The 19,841-nt window shown below is 34.1% G+C and overlaps 4 protein-coding genes and 1 long non-coding RNA gene across 8 annotated transcripts; 4 read left to right on the top strand and 1 right to left on the bottom strand.

Moving 5' to 3' along the window:
• The first annotated feature begins 3,208 nt into the window (after positions 1-3,208).
• LOC110616812 (bZIP transcription factor 11) lies at positions 3,209-4,051 on the top strand. The gene has a single exon (XM_021759307.2). The coding sequence runs from the start codon at positions 3,334-3,336 to the stop codon at positions 3,946-3,948; it is 615 nt and encodes a 204-aa protein (XP_021614999.1). The 5' UTR covers positions 3,209-3,333; the 3' UTR covers positions 3,949-4,051.
• A 168-nt stretch (positions 4,052-4,219) lies between these two features.
• LOC122723775 lies at positions 4,220-7,483 on the bottom strand. The gene is made up of 4 exons (XR_006350919.1): positions 7,340-7,483; positions 7,155-7,247; positions 5,319-5,373; positions 4,220-5,216 (listed from the first exon to the last, which is right to left on the bottom strand). It is a non-coding gene; the product is annotated as an uncharacterized LOC122723775 (long non-coding RNA).
• A 1,247-nt stretch (positions 7,484-8,730) lies between these two features.
• On the top strand, positions 8,731-12,931 carry LOC110616485. 2 transcript variants are annotated; one of them, XM_021758853.2, is made up of 6 exons: positions 8,731-9,051; positions 9,232-9,275; positions 10,504-10,606; positions 10,932-11,810; positions 12,122-12,618; positions 12,716-12,931. In XM_021758853.2, exons 4-6 carry the CDS (start codon positions 10,932-10,934, stop codon positions 12,822-12,824), a joined length of 1,485 nt encoding a protein of 494 aa, XP_021614545.1. In that variant the 5' UTR covers positions 8,731-9,051; positions 9,232-9,275; positions 10,504-10,606; the 3' UTR covers positions 12,825-12,931. The 2 variants fall into 2 exon arrangements, with proteins under 2 accessions (XP_021614545.1, XP_021614548.1); XM_021758856.2 differs by lacking the exon at positions 8,731-9,051 and adding an exon at positions 9,106-9,120.
• Positions 12,932-13,159: 228 nt separating this feature from the next.
• On the top strand, positions 13,160-15,054 carry LOC110616486. The gene is made up of 4 exons (XM_021758859.2): positions 13,160-13,973; positions 14,086-14,186; positions 14,277-14,340; positions 14,706-15,054. Exons 1-4 carry the CDS (start codon positions 13,886-13,888, stop codon positions 14,864-14,866), a joined length of 414 nt encoding a protein of 137 aa, XP_021614551.1. The 5' UTR covers positions 13,160-13,885; the 3' UTR covers positions 14,867-15,054.
• A 457-nt stretch (positions 15,055-15,511) lies between these two features.
• LOC110616489 lies at positions 15,512-18,990 on the top strand. 3 transcript variants are annotated; one of them, XR_006351098.1, is made up of 7 exons: positions 15,512-15,999; positions 16,085-16,191; positions 16,969-17,066; positions 17,349-17,560; positions 18,212-18,261; positions 18,486-18,851; positions 18,938-18,990. XR_006351098.1 is itself a non-coding variant. In XM_021758863.2 (6 exons), the coding sequence occupies exons 1-6, from the start codon at positions 15,618-15,620 to the stop codon at positions 18,540-18,542; spliced, it is 903 nt and encodes a 300-aa protein (XP_021614555.1). In that variant the 5' UTR covers positions 15,512-15,617; the 3' UTR covers positions 18,543-18,910. The 3 variants fall into 3 exon arrangements, 2 of the variants coding, with proteins under 2 accessions (XP_021614555.1, XP_021614554.1); XM_021758863.2 differs by lacking the exon at positions 18,938-18,990 and having other exon boundaries at positions 16,088-16,191; positions 18,486-18,910; XM_021758862.2 differs by lacking the exon at positions 18,938-18,990 and having other exon boundaries at positions 18,486-18,910.
• The last annotated feature ends 851 nt before the right edge of the window (positions 18,991-19,841 follow it).

The following is a 19,841-nucleotide window of genomic DNA, read 5'->3' as shown; positions in this document are numbered from 1 at the left end:
CGAACCGATCTAACCGAACCGAACCGAACCAAATCGGTTCGGTTCGATTCGGTTATTCCTCTTATTCGGTTCGGTTCGGTTTGTGTAAAATTCTGCAATTCGGTTTTCGGTTATTTCGGTTCGGTTCGGTTTTGAACCGAACCGACCGAATGCTCACCCCTAGAGATGGTTACTTGAATGTTTAGTAAGAGTTATGTAGTAACACCAGTTGGCAAGTGGCGTTGTCGTAGATTAAAGGTATTTTTACACATTTACTTGGACATGCAGGAGGGGACTACTTGATTTAGAGTTCTAATAGATCCGCAATTATTTTGAACAAAATTAATCGTATGTGTGCAATTGTGTTGTAATGGTTTTGAATCTTCATAGCCCATGTATTTCGAGTTTCTCTTCAGGTCTACCCACTGTCACCTGGAATGTGGATGTTGACTTAGTGGTTGAACTCGGAAGCCTTTGAGTCTCTTTTTCCCCCCTTTGCCGGAAGAAAAGGGGAAAATTTCATCTGGAAGTAAAATTTGTAGCGATAAAGAGTTGTTGACTGTTGAAATGAAAATGAAGTTGCTTAGAAGCATTTGCTAACTAGAAAAGTAAAGCACAGTGGGCAGGCATACTGTCACCATCTTAGTCATCATGTGAGATTAACAACTAAAGGAGGCAAAGAAAAACTCAGTGCAAAGCTGTAGAATCTCTTTCTTTTTTCACTTTTTTTGGAGGAGGTTTTATAAAACAATAGAAAGTTTTGCTATTTTTTAAAACTGTGTATTTGTGTTTGCGAGAATTCCTGGTTTTTTCTTTTAGAAATTTTTGAAAATTTTCTTGAATATCTATTTCTCAACCCACTAAATGGATGGTTTGATAAAATTCTTTTCCTGAAACGTTTAAATGTTTTTAAAAACTTTTGCTTCTTTTCAAAATAATTAAAAGGAGCTTAAAACCATAAAAAGCAAAAGCTTGTTTCGTTTCTAGCTCAAGCGAGCCCATTGTAATCCGCTTAAAAGCGAGCAAGAATTATGCACTTTCACAAACACAGTTGCTGGGAAAGGGATGATTGTATCATATTTGGTTCATATGGGGGATTTTAATATTATTTTTATTATCATATGATTAAGCCTTTTTGCATGAAATTATGAATGAAAGATTGGCACCATCACAAGCAGACTTGATCATATGATGAGCAATTTAGAAAAAGGATGGAAGTGCAAGAATTTGTAAAAGCACGGTGCAATTTGTTGATTAAGATCATGTGTTGTGTGGTAGTGCAGCTTGAAGGTAGCTTTCTATCGGCATCAAAAGAGGAGCATATCAAAAGTAATACTAGTTTTAAATAAAATAAGGGAATGCAAGTCTTTCTTTTTGCAGAAGAAAGAATTTGTTGCCATTCACTTTTGCCATTATGGCTCTTTTTATGCCCTTCCTCTCAAAATTTAAGTACTCCAATTTATGGTTTAGACTTTTAGGCACAACATATAAAAAGAAAAAGTTTTTATTATCATTTAAATACTAAAATTATTATTATTATTATTATTATTATTATTATTATTATTTAATTGGCTTTTATTAAGTAGTTAATGAAGAAAATCTATAAGAGTGCTTAGACTTGCTAGAACTTCAAATCTTCCCTCCACACTTTGGTAATTTCCATACATAAAGCTACAAGTTAGAAAATAATGCTAATATAACATCAAATTGAGAGCTAATAGTAAGCAAGGATATACATATGGTCTAAGATAAAACTTGCATTGAGAATAAGAATGTTATTGGTCAAACACTCATGTTGTTTAGATTTCATTACCACAAATTTAATTTGGTGGGATTATCAATTAGTTTAATAATAGTTTTAATGCTATTAATTAGCCTAAACATCTTTTCTGCTAATTTCCAAAAAATATATATAATTCCTTAGTTACTATTTATAAGCATAAAGTCCATAATTAAATACTTCTCATAAAGTGCATGCATTAGAGATTTTCTCACTCTACTTATACCACTTGGGAGATTATTACCGTATATTTTCATAGAAAATTAACAAAATTTATTATTCATAAGACTCTTACACATTAACAATCATAATCAATAATTATAATAAAAATTTTTAAAATATGTTGTAGTTTTCACCATTTTTAACCAAATTTTAGAATTTGACTGAAATGGATGTTACCAGACAAGTAAATGTAATTAGAGAATAAAAAAGAAGAAGAAGAAGAAAGTGAGATTATGCATGCATTATTGCAAGTTACAGAAAAGCATCCTAGTCATGATAATCCTAGCTACATTACGTATGAGTGCATTTCATTTGATTGTTGTAACCATGTCTTATGGATATTTTGTCAAAAAGCATGATTAATACTCTCAAATTTTTATAAACTAAGATACTTTACGCATACTATGATGTTGCCTTTTGTTTTTGTGTGTTTCACAATTTCTTTTATTAATATTTTTCTATCTAATCAAACGTAGACATTAAAGAATATACTATTACGAGGGACATCTACAAATTTAATTACCAAGGGGTATTTTTGTAAATCCAAAAAAATTATATTTATATAAGTGCTTTTCTTCTTTCTCTTCTAATTTAGAGTTCTCGTCTATCAATCAATATAGTAAGAAAAAGTTAATATTTAATATTTATATTTTTCTATTAATTTTAACCATTTAATATTATAAAAAAAATTTAAAATACTATTGAGAAATTAATTAATAGACTTTTTTAATAAATTTGAGTAAAATATTTAAAGGTTAAAATTAATAAAATAACTAATTAATATACTTTTTAAAATAATAGTGTATTTTTTGAAATTAAGATATCAAATAGTGAATTTTATATTATAAGAATTAAATAGTAATTATTTCATATACTAAAACAATAAATAATTTTTTAAATATATGGTTGTTTAATTTCACAATAATTTAATATTTTCTATTAAATTGTTAGAAGTAAATTGGTAATAATTCGTCGACTTTTTTTCCTCAACAGAATTCCTGAGTCTTTTTCACCAAAAATAATTTATTTTTGGAACTTTAGATTGATTGTGTAAGTTTCTTTTCTACATTTATAAAGCATCAATTTGTAGATTCTGATGCTGACATTGAGAGTTAGGTTTATATATCTAAAGTGAAAGAATTGGTAGCTCAAATACATAAATAATATGAACATTTTGCATTCATTCTTCATACACACAAAATCCACATAGGCTTACTATATATGTAAAAAAGATCATCATACTTGCATAACAAGAAACTCTTTCTCATTCTTGCTAACTGGTGGAGGGTCATATTTAAAAACCCATTTTCTCTCCTTAAAGCTTCCTCTCTCCCTTTGCTCAAGCCACCTCCATGGCCATGGAGTCACAGGAAATCAAGGGACTTCATTATCTGCCTCATGCAAATTCTTTTCAGAATCTTCTCACACTCTCCCCTTCTGTAGCTAATCTCAACATTCAAGTTCAACCTGTGAAGTCCATAGGCCACAATTTAACCCATGCAAATTTATCTCAGAATCCTGAATCCAATTCAAGTTTCTTGAATAGATCATTCTCATCCAACTCTCCTATCCATTTCCCACTTCATATGTTATCTCCACACAACTCAGCTATCAGTACAGATTCTACTGTAAATGAGACAGGTGATCAACTGGGAATTACCTATGAGAGGAGACTTAAGAGGATGATATCCAACAGAGAATCAGCTCGAAGATCACGCATGCGCAAGAAGAAGCAGATTGAAGAGCTCCAGTATCAGGTTAATCATCTCCAAACCATGAATCATCAGCTTTCTGAGAAGGTTATTCGCTTGTTAGAGAGCAACCACCAGATCCTCCAAGAGAATTCCCAGCTCAAGGAGAGAGTTTCTTCTTTTCAAATTGTTCTGTCTGACCTGTTGACACCTATTAGAAATGTGGAAGAAAGCATATGCAACACCAATCGTCCTCGAGGAGAAGCTTCAAATTGATCAATCTATTATCAATGTCTTCAGGGGATTGAATAGAGTGTATAAAGCTAGGTACTTGTAGAGCTGAATTTACTTTGCAGTGGTGCTCAAGTATATGTTATATTTAGAGACTAATGCCTTGCTCGTTAACAATTCCCCTGAAACAAACAGAAAATTAGATACTCAAGTAAAATGAGTGCATATGACCACAGTCTGCATTGGCCTGTTGGATAATATATCGCAGAATTATATGAAAGGTCTCGCTTCAACTTAAATCAAATGTATTGGGAAAAAAAAAAAAAAAAAAAAGAGCAACAAAGTAGAGAGTTAGATTAGTAGGAGTTACAAAAGCAATAACACAGCAGAAGCTGAAAACATACATAGATAACAGCCTGCAACCACTGGATGACCAACAAAAGCTCTATTTTATTGCTGGAGATTCGTGGGGCTTTGTTAATTTATGGTCCCTTCCCATATTGGACACGGAATATTTTTGTTTATAAAATGTATTTAAGATGGTTGGTGGGAGAAGGAGGTCTCTTTAACTGAAATCTACATTTGATAACAACAACCAATAGCAAAATCATTTCTCAAGGGTGGAGTCTCACAATATAGTCTCTGTCCAACTAATAATTCTTCAAATCAATAATGCCAACCCTAATTGCAAACCTAACACTGCAGTGTACATTCTTAATATGTTGCTAATGCCCTTTTGTCCATTAGTTGCTAGGAACAAAAAAGACAAAGGGCTTCGCATGTCAAATCACTGGTGTATCATGAGTATTAAGTGTCCTTTTGTTTTCAGGGAAGCCTTGCAGCCAAATTGTAGGATCATTCAATTTTTGAAACCCTTCAGCCTTGTCAAAGTTCTAAGATAAAAGATAATGTTCTTGGTCATTGCTCCAGGTATCCACTCACTGAGTTACAATGACCAACCCCATAGGACAGGAGACCCTAGAAAGACGCATTTGTACTCATCTGTACAAGCCCATAATTGCAAACATATATAGAATAATTCTGCAAGTTCCTAAAGCAAGCATTTGAAACATAGGCAGATGGATGAGAAACTAGAAATATCTTTTTGTTAATTTTATCTTTAATTTGTCTACACCAATCATGTCTAGCTACATAGAATACCGCATGTGAGAGGCAAGAAGCTGCTTCATCAGCCACTCCTTGGTGGGTGCTTCCCATTTTGAGATGCTAATCAAGCTTCTGATGTTGAACCAGCATTGTTCTGTTCTTCAAATCCCTTCACTGGGTCAGCATATGATTGAGTACAAGACCACCTAGGCAGATGGCAAAACAAAATTAGTTTAGGTTACAGCATTTGTGATACCAAGTGGTAGGACTGTACGATCACTTTTGCACACAAAAAAAAGGGACTCTACCGGCTTGACAGTATAGTCTCCTCACCCACTCTCATTTTCTCTTCAAATATTTCTCCTGAAAGAACAGAAATAAACGATGGATATCGGGAGGATTATTCACAATCATAATATCATAACGATAAGGTCAAGGTTCCACCAAACAATCATAAGTAGGACTTGATAGAATTAGCGTATAATGATACTTCAATAAACTATCACAATATAACTAACCTCATAGTTGCTACATAAGCAACAATCTATCCTAATCAAATTCAAACATGCACCTTACATTAAATTTGGATATAAACTAAGTAAAACATAAAGGAAAATTATCACGATAGCCACAAGAAATGAATACTTAACCAGAATAATGCAACTATAATGAACAGGTAAATATACATGATTTAGAATCAAATTATATTGGAACAAATGCATTATTTAAAATGTAAGTTGCAGAGAACACAAAATAAGTTATGAGTAACTGTTTACTGCCATAAGGGTTCTTAGAAAAGTATTTTGCTATCAAACGATGTGTGTAGTCAGTTTCATACTTGCTGTACTCCTCCATGTTTTCCACACTGTCAAGCATGACATCTCTTATATTGCCACCTATAATCTAGAAACTGGCAAAAATAGTTACTGCTCAACTTTGTTTATTTCTAGACTAAAATAGTTGATAACTGCAGAGGAGAAGTTTATCCTTAGCATTGGTCTGTGTGATATTCAAACACCATCAACATAATTTTTCTTTCTTAAAAAAAGCAACAGATTTAGTATTTAAGAACCTTTAGCAAACTCAACTGAGGTCATCCCTCGAACGTGTGAATAAAAAGAAGAAAGAAAGAAATAACCAATAAGTACATGCTTAGAAATAGGAACTGATAAAAAAGATGCCATTACCAATTCGTTATATGGGTGCCAGGGAGTATGCACATCTCAAAAGAGAAGAACCAAATCTAAAATTTATATGGAGGATCAAAGAATCTAGATTCTAGAATCAAAGATCATAACTAAGTTGCAACAGAAAATATCAAAAGCTCTAGGGGAAAAGTCCCTTAATTTCAATGGAAGTGTAACTCCATATGAAGATACTAAATCATGCAAAAAATTCATGCGTGAACTCTGAAGTTCTTAATATATCTTGAAGAGCTTAAAGCTGATTCTATTAATGCTCAAAAGCCACGAGTAGAAAGGAATGTTATAAGTAAATGAACCCTCAAAAACAGTTCTGACACGCTTACATGAACCTTATTATAGAAAACAAATCCTAAAAGTAAACACAACCTAACTCATCCAAGAATAAACTTGACTTGCAAAGCAAAAACCATATAATAAAAAAATGCCACAGAAATTTTTTTTTAAAAAAAAACTTAGATGAAGATAAATAAGTAAATAAATAAATGCTTCCACAACATGGTCTAAATATTTCCCCTTATTATTAAGATAATAGTAATATCAGAACTTCAATTTCTACAGTCCCAATCAGCAAAAGTAGCACAAAAAAAGGTAACCAAAGCAAAACTCACTTAGAGGAATCCATTTTAAAGCCTGACTGTCACCACTAAACATAGCAGACGATTTTAAAATGTTTTATTTTTCCCAACAATTCTCAACAATCCATCATGAATCAAGCTGAGTATGTATAAAAGAAAACAAACAAAATAAGGTTGAAGGGTAGGGCTTCAATTTGTTTAACAATTTCTTCCTTATCAACAAAAGGAAGCACTCAGAAACTAATTGCAACATAAATGCACAGGAAAGAAAGAATTTAAATAGAAATTGATCTGGAACGGATGCAGAATTTGACTTGAAGAAAAACCGCATGCCTAACGAAGGAAAACGAAATCAAACTCCCACCTCCATAGAAAGAGAGAACCCACTGGAGCTGGGCCAAGTCAGGATTTTCCTGGAGGACATCGGAACAGCATTCTTCGCACCACCATCTTCCACCTAATGTGAAGCAAAAACCCCAAAGGGATCAGTATATTCAGTGAAAATAACATAAAAAAGCAAGCACAGAGATGAAAGGAAAGATGGATGACCTTTGGGGGCATTAGTGGAGTCGCTGAGTTCTGGGAATGGGAGGCAGAGGGAGGCGACGATGATGGTGGTGGTGGTGATGCCATTTTCTTATTCTTATGATTTATGCATGTACATGTTAAATTTATGTCATAGATTTTTTTATTGGAGATTTATAATTTAGTGTTTTACACATTCTCATTATTTATTAATTGATCCTTATATTTTAAAAAATTTATTAAAAAGTTTCTGAATTTTACCTCCATTAACTTCATAATACTTTCATCAGATTTTCTCTTTTTTTGTCTTAAAATATTATGCAAAGACTAAATTACCCTTATTAATTAATTAATTCTTTTTTAAACTTTTTTTTTTGCCCTTTAAGCTCAGAAATCTCTGTAATGTGCATATACCTTATATTTGAGTTTGGAAAACAAAACCACTGCTCCCTCATTGGATAGTATTTCTTTCTTTTTGATCCAAGGGCTTCTGAACTATTGTAATATGATCTTTGACTTTATACAAAATTGTAATAACATTCATTCTCTTTTTTTTTTTTTATCTAAACCACACTTGAAGTAAATATGACATATTTTTTCCCACTTAATTTAGAATCAGAAAACACAATAATCTTTCGCACGAATTAATTCTTCTTACAGAAGACTGATAAGTTGACTAATTGTATTATTACATCAAAGCCACCTTTCATAGCCATTTACGGACACCTTTGATTCCTTATTCCAACAACATATGACGATAATAAGTTTTGACAGTAAGTTTTTTTTTATACATGTTGGTGGTCAACTCCTGCACGCTCTCTCTCCTCTCTTACTTTTTCTCTCCAACGACATCCCTCTCTTTTTTACCGTAAAGGGTTGTTGCCGGCCGTCTTTGGCCGGTGATAGCCCATTTTCTTTCTTTATTTTTTCTTATTTTTCCACTTTTTCCTTAATTAATAAGAGTAGTTCTTCCTCATGATCTATGATTTTTTTTTTTTCATATAGTTAATTATTTTACTTCCTTTGGTAGAGATTTTGACTTTATTTGTCCTATGAGATGAAAGAATGATGAACAAAAAGTATTGTTTAATGCTTGGTCCAAATTTACATCCAGTATCCACCTCTTGCTTGCAAGCAAAAATAAAAATCGTAAGTGAATAATCTTAATTAAAGGCTAATTTAATTATATAATTTCTTAAAATTTATTTAAATACTTTGGATTTAATTGAATGGAACAGTAGTTTCTTTAAAACTGAATCGAAACAGTTAAAAAATATTAAATCAACTTGAACTGTTTTTAAATCAGATTGGTTTTGATTTGATTTGAAAAATAAATCAAACCGCAGGTCTGGTCCATGGGATGCCTATATAAGGATTTGGTCGCTCATTCTATGGCTTATCGATTGCTTGCTCAATCGAGCACCGAAGAGGTACAATTCCTCTATTAGCTAGCTGGGGAAGTTTTTTTTTCTTTTCTAATCTTTCTCTATCTATCTCTAAAACTGAGGCTAATTAATAGCTTGAAGTTGACACGGGAAAGAGGGAGAGAGCCGTTTGCTGATCTTTGCTGGGCGCTGGAGCATTCATTACAGAGTATACTGTTAGTAGTTGACGTCTTTATTGAGGTCTAGATTACTACATAATTGCAGCAATTATCACATCCACATCTCTCTCTTCAATCTGAATCTTCCACTTAAATTCTGCTACAGAATGTTTATTTCTTTACTGCTGAACAGGTCCATTCTCCTCTCTCTCTCTCTCTCTCGTCCTAGCCATTTTATCCATGGATCACTTAAATTCTGTTGGTTTGTCTTTCTTTTTCATTTTTTACGATTTCTTTTTCTGATTCTGTAGTTTCTTTACTCTGTATATTTATGTGTTGGCTTATGTTTTGCATTTTTTTTCTGTTTGCGCAGTGGTTTCTTTTGAACAGAGTGCCTGCTGATTCTGAATCAGAAAGGTGCTAACTCTTACTATATTATTTGTATTCGTAATTCTTTCGTTTTGATTCGATGTTGAGGGTTGTTTTTCTGCTGTGATATGTTTTTGAATCTCTCAAATTTCTCCATTTTGTGTTCTATTAATTTTCTCTTGCTATGGAGAATTGGAGGTTAACTTTAAAACCCATCTGGGATCTCTAACACTGACAAGATAGATCTGATCAAAAGTTACCAAACAGAAACAAGGTGGTGATGTTACAGATGGAGAGTCATGTAGTTTCATTTCTTTATTTTAAAATTACACAAGATTTTTTTTTTTTTTTGTGGAAAGTTTATGTTAGCTTTCAGAAAGTTCAAAATTTTTTTGTCCTTTTGCACATATAGAGGACAGATTTAAGTTCCACATGGTAAGCCAAAAGTTTCTGGCTCTGGAGTCATCTTATTGTAGCCATTATTTTTTAAACACCCTCTTTGGTTAAGAGAATTGGATGAGTTTTCCTAACTTGTAAGCTGAGAAGCACGTGCTGGTCTTTTCTTCCAAAAAAAAAAAAAAGAAGCACATGCTGTGTTTCTCATAGTTTGTGATAGAGAATAGAGCCGGTGGAAGCTACTGTTTCATGATTAGTTTATGTGTTTTTATGTCATTTTGACTTTGTTCTTATTTTTCTCAAGTAGCATAGGTGATCATAGACATACAAGATAAAGATGTTTTTGCTTTGTTTTAAAGATTTTATGCCGATTCAAGTTGCTGCAACTTGTAAAATTATTTTTGGATCAAGATCTTTTGTTGAAAACTGGGTTGACCTCTTATCAATAGTCTGTCAAAGTCTTTCTTCTTCTTCTTCAATTATGAACAATTTAGTTAGTAATTGGTCACAGATTAAATCTGCTTCATGTATGTCTTACCAGAATATCTGTGAAAAATTCTTTATAATTTTCTCATGTTTTGGTGATTGAATAAAAATTTCTTATAATTTCCTTTTTCCTGAGTATCTTTACAATTATTCTATCTCATATGCAAGTGGTTTATATACTTCTGCTTGCTTGCCTAATGTAACAAGATAAGGAATAATTGGGCAATTTCAGTATATTTTTCTATTGAAATAAGTGGATATATATACAGATTACAATGTCTTGTTAAGGCAACTCTTAATAATCCTTTATCAATCAATTAGTCTATGATTATGTAATATCTTATAATTATGTGCAGATTATGTTCACACTCTAACACCTAATTTTAATGGGCAGTTAGGTTACATTTCCCTGTATGGTGCTTGACGTTGTCGCTATAACTAGCTCGAAGAACTACACAGTCTTGCATCTTATGCAAACTATTTGAACATGAAACTCGGTAATGATTAGTATATCTTTTACTGGCAACTGCTATTTCATTCTTTCAGACTTGTATGTCACAGTTGGCATGTTTAGAAGCAATGTGTATTTTTTTCTTTGCTGCAAATTACTATTGAGAGAGTTTGAAATGTCATAGATTCCTCAGTAGTATCAGCCTTTTCCGATCTTGGTCCTTGGTCATGAATCTTGTACTTGGAAAAAGAAATATCAATATAGGAAGGTGCATAGCAGATTGCACATTTATGCTGATGCATTATATGGTGTTTTATTTTATTGATTTTTATTCTTTTGTGTTGTCTGCCACTGAATATTGTTCCCTGCAGATGGTAAACAGGTTCTGCCATGGAAATGTGGGCCATAACTGTGACTCCAAACTTTTTGAATACAATAAAAATATTGCTTTGGACTCAACTGGAATTATGTCTGGAAAAAGGATTGTGAATGGAGATCAGTATAGGGACTTCAGTAATATGAATTGCAAGGAAGGCAATACAGATCAGTTAAAATATGCAGTCGATGAAGATGGTCGAGCTGTCTCAAAACTTGATTGTTCTATGAGCGTGGATGATTCGACAAGTGATAATGAGAAAGAATTCAGAAACTTAGTTCCACCAATGCCATTGATTCATTCTTCACTAAAAATTGAATCATTTGAAAAGGAACCGGTTTTATGTGCAGACAAAAGTGTTATGGAATCTGAACTGCCGGATTTGGTAGTTTGCTACGAGGAGAATACTTGCCATGTTGTTAAGGACATCTGTGTTGATGAGGGGGTTGCCTTCCAGCACAGGTTCTTGTTCGACCCAGGTTCAGGTGAGGATAAGTTGTGCAAAATTCTCCCTGCTGAGGACATAAAAAGTGAGATAGCAAAAGAAAGGGTTGATCTAGACTTGTGCATTCCAGGCATTCTGAAATCATTGACAGAAAAAGAAAAATCAGCAGTTTGTTTGCCTATTCCTGATGTTCTAATATCTTCAGAAAAAAAGGGCTGTGAAAATGAACATTTTCATGATTGCGATTCCAAGGAGTTGATGCCTATAGATGAAGCAGATGTTAATTCATCGAAGGAAATTGCAAATGTTACATTCAAACAGATTGTTTCACTTGGAGAATTGCTTTCAATGCCAGAAGTGGTAGCGGATCTCTCACAACCCAAGTCTTCTAGTAACAATGTCGATGAAGCTGAACAACAGTCTACTCAGGTGTGCACATCTAAACTTATTACACATTTGCCACATTCTTGTAAAAATGGCGTGTTTAATCTCCTTTGAATGAATCTTTATTTGAAGTACATTAATGATGAGGTCTAGGATGTTTGTTTTGTTTGTGTGTGTGGGGGGGGGGGGGGGGACGGGAAAGGAGCTTTGTGCTGTCTTTGAGGTGTCAAATTGCCAATGCAGAGTGCTTTCACGGCACTACTGTTGCAAACTGTGGAGGATCATATTAATGTATCCTCAACGGTGCGTCGTCTGACATCTATGATATTTCAATGGTTTTGTTGCTTCTAATGCAGAGGCCAAGTGAGAACACAATCATAGAAATGGCTTCTGACCGTGAAGAGTCTGAAAGTGGCCGTCCTGTTGTACATTTGGCTGAAGAATTATGTTATGGCCATCACGAAGCTGTCTCTGGAACTCTTGCCCTGGATTCTGCAACTAAAGAATCAGATCATGAGCATGTTGAAACCGTCTTAGCAGGTACTGATCTGAAATCTACAACTGAGGGATTAAAAAATGGCAGCAGAGACAGAAACATGTTAAGCCATTGTGGGGATTTTGTGCCTGAAAATTGTGGCTTTGAACATGGAGAGACTTGCTCATCCAGGCCGGAAGGGACAAACACTGAGCCATTTTCAAGTCAACTTCAGTACGGTCATGGGGAGACAAGTTTCTCAGGTGCAGGTCCTCTATTAGGTCTGATAAGTTATTCAGGGCCAATTGCAAATTCTGGCAGTGTCTCTCTAAGATCAGATAGCAGCACCACTAGCACCTGCTCTTTCGCATTCCCCATGTAAAATTATTGTCAAGCTTTTCTCATTCTTTTGTCTGCCGCAATATATTTTGAATCCATGCTAACAATTTGATTTTTCTTTAATTGCTTACCGCAGATTACAGTCTGAATGGAATAGCAGTCCTGTAAGAATGCGGAAAGCTGACGGCAGACGTTTCCGGAATCATAAGAACTGGAGGCAGGGCCTTCTTTGCTGTAGATTCTGAATGCTTTTGTTCTGTCCGTAGGCTAAACTAACAAAATGTATACATCGGCGGAATTTATCTGGTAGCTTTTTGACTGAGAGAAACGAAAATCTTCAAAGCATTTTTCACTCTCTCGTGCTCTGTATTCACATTTCTTGAAGCCAGAGATCAGAGATGGTTAGGGTTGGCTCTCCCGTCCAAGAGAAAAGCGCTATTTTGTGAGCCCCTTCATTATTACTGTCATCAATTTTAGCTCAAGGAATGCATTAACTTTATTAACTAAAAATAAATTAATATTGTAAAAATTAAAATCATAAATAAATTCAAGATTGTACATCACAGAAATGTAATCAACATATAAAATTTTTTTCGATTATATGGGATAAAATTTAGATCAATAATACAGAGAATGGTTAAAAAAAATAATTTATGAAAACAGTTTTGCCATTTCTTAAGAAGCGTACATTAACCTGTTTTACATTTTCTTTTTGGAAATCATGCCTTTATTGATAAAACCAGACCTTTACATAGAAAAAAGATGAACAAAAAGGGAGAAATTAGGCAAAAGGGCGCGTGATTTTCTTTGGAAAGCGAGATATATACATACACGTCCTTGAGCAAATCCATGTTTCTCTGGTTACCATGAAGCATGCATGCGGTACTCTCTCACAAAAAGACTTCGTCGGGGTCGACAATGCTCTACGTCCATTTAGCTAAGAGTGTTTAGAATAAAGTACAAGTTGATGAATTTATCAAATAGGGATAGTTTTACTTTTACCTTCTCCATTAAAAAGGCGACAATGGTGGTGTTAATTCTCAACAGATATTTCTTTAATTGGGAGTTTGATTGGGATATGTGTTGTGTAGTGTTGACTGTGGACATGGTTACAAAAACAGGAACCTACTTTAGCAGGCGATGACAAAAGCCATCCTAAAAAGGATGAATATTGGTAGAGGATTTCCACGTACTTGTTTTGGGACTCTTGCTTTTGTGCTTTGTGTTTGCTCTATAATACAAGTATATATCCTTTTCATGCTGAAGAAAAAAAATTATCCCATCCAAAGTTTTCTAGGAAAGAAATATGGAGCTTCTACTCATCTTCCCTGCTCTTTGTATTTGCCTCTCTATGCTTTTATCATCTTGTGATGGTAACCATATTCAAGAACAAGGTAAGAGATCGATATAATTCTTCATGTTAATAAATTGCTCTCACAACTGCCTTTGTTCCCTTGCATCATATTCGTGTTCTTTACTTTATTTATCTGTTTATATCATGAGCAGCCATGGCCAGTAAAGTTGATGAAGTCCAGTTCTCTCTTCCTGCTGCTACTCTTCCAAGGAAGCTTGGAGTACTACTACTTCTTGATGAGAACGCAGCGCCTGTAAGTGTCGTTATCATCTCTAGTTGATGTACTAGCTTATTTCTTCAACATTTAACAGTTCCCCTCTACGTCGTCATCTTCTGAAAACAGGTAAATGGTCGTGGATGTCAAGGTTCCACTTCGAGAAATAACCTGAAGAGAGGAGATATATCAGGTACACATAATATCACCTAGCAGACTTCATTCTACAATCTCAAAAACTTACCAAATACTCTATGATCATATAAATTTAACTGGTGAGCTATCGGCCTAATAACCTGCAACTTTATATGCAGTTACGACTTGGGAAAAGTGGCCTTTGCTAGACAAGCTAACATAAAAGTTCGCTATGACAAACGTTAGAAAAAGAAAAGTTCAAACAAATATAGCCAGAGAGTTTCCAAAACTTAAAATATATTAATGTTAATTTGAAAAGTTTTTTACTGTGATTTGGATTAGATAAAAAATGAAAATTGATGAATGTGTGCATTTCTAGCATGGTGTGTTTGTCACGTCTATTAATTAATGTGATGGGTCCAGGAAAAGCATACAAGGAGGAAGCAAAAGTGAGGAAAGGGAGGAGAGGGACAAGGCAAGAATGGGTGGAGGGGACCGACTCGTTGCAGTATTTTACGATGGACTATTCCCACGTTAGAAGAAGACGTCCCATACATAACAAAGCCTTGCCGGTTGGTCCATGAAACTTGGATTAATTTGGACACAATTTTGCCTTAAACTACGTTCATGTTGTTGTAATTAGGGAAATGCATGGGGGAGTGTTGTTTGTGATTATATGTACGTTATGGCCAACATTATGGAGCAAAACCCCCTAAGGTTTTGTATCAGTTACGTGTAAGCTTATTATAAATCTTAACCTTTCTCTGTTTTATGAAATTCTTATTATTAGTATATTTTAAAGATTTAATAGACTGAATAATAATTAATAAATCCTATTATACTTACTAAATTAATCTACTTATCTAATCAAGGTTCAACTTTATCATAATTAAAATTGTTTGCACCTAATTAATTTAATTAGGTTAGGCTTATAATTAATTAAGATTTATTAAAATCCCATAACCATAACCTGAATACGTGATCAAGATTCAAGATATATTACCCAAGTTCAATGTCGATCCACCAATGCAGGCATTTAAACTGGACGGTCTCAACGAATTCTTCTCCAATTCAAAACTAGATAGAGTATCCATTGGATTACGCTACATAATAAAAGCATTTTTTAGATTTTAAATGTAATTTGAAAAATAAAATTATCGCTTTGACAACTTGCATCTAGAATTTACATTGATTCGATAAACCAAACGGCGTCGTTGCTCGTTTTGTCTTTCAATTAATGACAACGCCATTTCTACGAGAAGAAGATAAAGAGCGAAAGCAGACGGAAAAACCGAACTTCCAAGTAAAGAAGCAGAGTTGAAGGTGAGCCTTAATATGGAAGATATATGGAAGAGAGCGAAGCTCTTCGCTGAAGAAGCGGCCAAAAAATCTCAAACTCTAACCTCATCCAACAAAATCGCTGATCTAGTCGCCGAGACTGCTAAGAAATCCAAAGAACTCGCATTGGAAGCTTCTAAGAAAGCTGAACAACTAAAAGTAGCCGCTCTGAAGCAAGCCGATCAGATCCAAATCAAGTCCATTTCAGATATTATCCCTCCTCAGCTCTCTTCTCTTTCGATTGTGAGTTATTCTTCTTCTTCTTCAGCCCCCGCGGTTTCGGATCCGGAAGAGCTTCAGAAGTTTGGAATTACAGATGATTTGAGCGATTTTGTTAAGGGGCTGACTTCCAGTACATTCCACAATTTTCCAATTCAAGGTACTTGGATTACTACGAAAATGTCATTTCATCTTCTTATCTTTGTTTTTATCAATAGAAGAATTTATGATGATGAATAATTTAGTAGACGAAGCTGAGGCGTCTGATGTGCCGACTACGGCATCACATGTACGGAAAGATCTTAATGAGTGGCAGGAGAGGCATGCCACTCTCGTTCTCACAAATGTTAAGGTTATTCTTTGCTCAACATTATGGTTCTCGTATTGTGTAGTTAAAGTGTTTGATCAGCCAAATGACAATTATATTATTGCTGGAAGAATAATTTGAATTTGCTTTCTGTAACCATGTTATTATTATCGAACAAAATGCTGCAGCGGCTAAATTTGAACTGCATCATGCTACCCGTCTCGTGAAAACTCAATTCATTGATGTTTCTCTCTAATTTGCTAAAGATATTTGCTTTACCATATATGTTTGGTTTCAATTTTGGATTAGTAAATGCAAATTGCATAGGAGTTTATTTCAGCTTACGTCGTGTGATGGCCTAGAGATTGAAGTGAAGAGAAGAGAAAAAAAGCATGCCCTTTAAATATAGAGAATGCTGAATGGCTGTATCTTAAAGATGATGTGAACAATTTTCTACTTTATTACTTGCTAAAGGTTGCACAAAACATTTTCTTGTAGCTTATCATACTATTGTTCATATCCTTCTTGGCGTGTTACTATCAGTTCTCTCATTTAACTATGGGCTATGTTATGTTACTCTAATAGTTTGCTGCTTTATTTATTATTCTTTACTTATCTTTTTGTTGCATATGATATCTAGTTGCTTGTTGGGAAAGATATTGATATTGTGCTTGTATTTCCTTTTTGCTTCAGAATATGTGATTCAGATATGGAGTTTATCTTGCATGCAAGATTTTTATTGTGTCATTCTGTGTTTTGTATTGTACTCTGAATAGAGGTGGCATTTTTTTTTTTTTATGATTATACTGATCACTGATGCAGCAAATCTCGAAGCTAAGATATGAATTATGCCCACGTGTGATGAAAGAAAGGAGATTCTGGAGGATTTATTTTACGCTTGTGAGCACTCATGTTGCACCGTATGTGTCTACTACTTCAGTTCTATTGTTCTTTAACTTGCTAGATTGATGATTTGAAGAAAGATGTTAATTGATAAAGACATAATTGTTTATTTAATGTTGAATAGTTTCACATGTTTGCCTTTATGTGCTTTGTATATAGATACAACTATAGTTTATCTGTTCTATCGTTTTTTTTTTTTTGAAAAAAAAAAAGAACTATCATTAATCTGTCTGTAAAGAGGAATATTCATATTCAATTAACAGAGTAGGCTTATCTTTTTCTTGGTTGTTAAAACTCAGGTATGAGAAGCAGTATATGGAGGAGATCAAGCGCAAAGCTGAAGAGCAGATAAAAGATGATAAATCAAATCAAACTGCAGTATCTGGACAGGATTCTGGGTCTGAGATGACAGAAAAGAGCATGAAAAGCAGGACATCAACAGCATCATCAGCTGAGCAAGACCTGGACACTTTTCTTTTGGGAGATCTTGGAGACAGTGATGGGGGTGCAGGTATATTCTTTGACTAGTTAATTATTATGCCATATATTTCCATTGATATTTCCTAGTGAACAACTGAGAATATCAATTGCCCATGGGCAGCTACCAGCTAGATCCACATCTTGGATTATTACTGCTTAAATGCTGAATGATGAATATGGCATCATAACATGGAACATGGCTATAATGACAAAGTGATGAAAATAAGTTGGTATGCTGAATATGCACACACATTGTTTCAAGTTATTGAAAATTGAAATCCTAGAAAGCTAGAACACCCTCATAAGTAGAAGTTCAGATTTCAAATGTATTGGATAAAGTTTTCAATTTTATATTTGACATGGTATGGATTTGACTCCTAAAAGAAACACTGGTACCCCATTATCAAATTCTTAAACTCCTTGTTTGGTTTTGTAGTCCAGAGCTTTGTTGTGTTAACTGATGAATGTCCCTTCCTTCGTCAAGGTGCAAACTTTGTTTTGCAGGCATCCAGTCTGGTTTGATAATTCATGAATGTACTGGCTTATGTGGAATAGGCAAATAACTCATACTTGACATCATTCATTAGAAATGATACATGAACTGGATTGCAGTAATATCATCACAGCTTTAATGTTTCTTTTATACCTTTTATCTTTTGTTAATCATATGCATTCTTTTCAGATGATGGTGATGGCAGCTTTGATGATGATTTTGACAAGATTGACAATTCTGTAAGTTTATCTCGTCCGCTCATTTCATTGCTAGCTTTGGTTTGGTTAAAATTTAAATTTCAGTTAGTAAAATTTTTAAACTGAACTGATTGATTGTATACTGCCTACCTGGCTCTCACTGGTTATGCCTTGATGGTTTTAAGAAACGGACATACTAGTCTGGAGCACTTGTTTAAATTTACTTTGATCAGGGATATATAAATATATTTTGTGGTCATTTGCAGGATATTGAAGATGAGAAACATTCAAAGAAAGCAACTGCTGCAACTGGTCAGATTTAAGAGATTATGAAAAACAAAATGAATGTTAATTTTGTAAAGGATAGCAAAAGGAGCCGTGAGAAGACAAGTCAATCAGTTGCTCTACCTAAAAAATATACAAGCACGTGTGAAGAAGTGTGCCAAAAAAAAAAGTCGTTTTGGTGGAGTAAATGTTTGCTAATTTGCTTTCTGTCATTTATTTTAATATTTGGACATGAAGTCGTCATGATACCTGCTTGTTGATTAATTAGGTGAGGTCAAAAACCTTGATTTGGCCTGTATAGATTTCCTGATTCAGTTTGAGATGGCAAGTGTATTGATGCCTCAAAGGTGTAAAGTCAACTGATTAACCTTGATTTGGCCTGTATAGATTTCCTGCTTCAGTTTGAGATGACAAGTGTATTGATGCCTCAAAGGTGTAAAGTCAACTGATTGGCAACGTTGGAGATGATTGATTGTTGGCAGGAAATACATTATAATATCCCAACCTTAGAAATCAAATATTATGGTTAATGGATCGGAAACGTCTTACTACTTGGTAGCCTAGCAAATCAAGTGAAAAGATTCAGGGTCCCAGCCATGATCTTTCGTCGTTTTTGAGGAATATTTCGAGGACAAACGTCCAGTGTCTACTTTCATTCCCTGTTGAAGGCACAAGAAAATAGAAAGATATTGGAATAACTAATTTACCTTGCACCAGCTCCACTGGATTTGTTCCAATTGCAATTACTAGGAGACTATGCTTGGGCACATCTTTCACATTCAAGTGACATCTAACACTCTCCCATTTTACCGATGAAAAATTTAATAATTAATGATTATTAATAAAGATGAAAAATATTGAATAATTGGCTTTACCATTTATTCGCTTTTAATATTAAATTTTAAAGAGTAACTGCAGTTCTCTCTTCTATATAATCATAGGAATTATGTCGTTTTCAACATGAAAGCAGAACTATTCATGAATATTTTTATAAGTAAAATTACAAATAATACGAATAAAAGTTCTGTCATGATTAAATGAATGCAAAACTTTTAGGAGGGATAAAAAATGGTAGAGTAAGTTGTCAAGAAAAGAGCAATAGCATAAATTACAAATTAGAATAAAAATGATAAATGGTGGAGTAAGTTGTCAAGAAAAGAGCAATAGCATAAATTACAAATTAAAATTAAAATGATAAAAAAGGTGACGGTCCGGGTTAGCGAAGCCCATCTGGTCATATGGGCTCGGGTGACACCGACTTGTTATCCTTCCACTGCCAGGAGCGAGAGGTAGTCGCTGCTCTGTGAAACCAGCCTCACGCAGTACCCTTTGCTCTA

Source organism: Manihot esculenta, chromosome 6, assembly GCF_001659605.2.
Source record: "Manihot esculenta cultivar AM560-2 chromosome 6, M.esculenta_v8, whole genome shotgun sequence".
In the NCBI taxonomy this organism is placed as follows: domain Eukaryota; kingdom Viridiplantae; phylum Streptophyta; class Magnoliopsida; order Malpighiales; family Euphorbiaceae; genus Manihot; species Manihot esculenta.
Note: the sequence above shows the minus strand (reverse complement) of the source record. Positions and strands in the feature narration are given on the sequence as shown.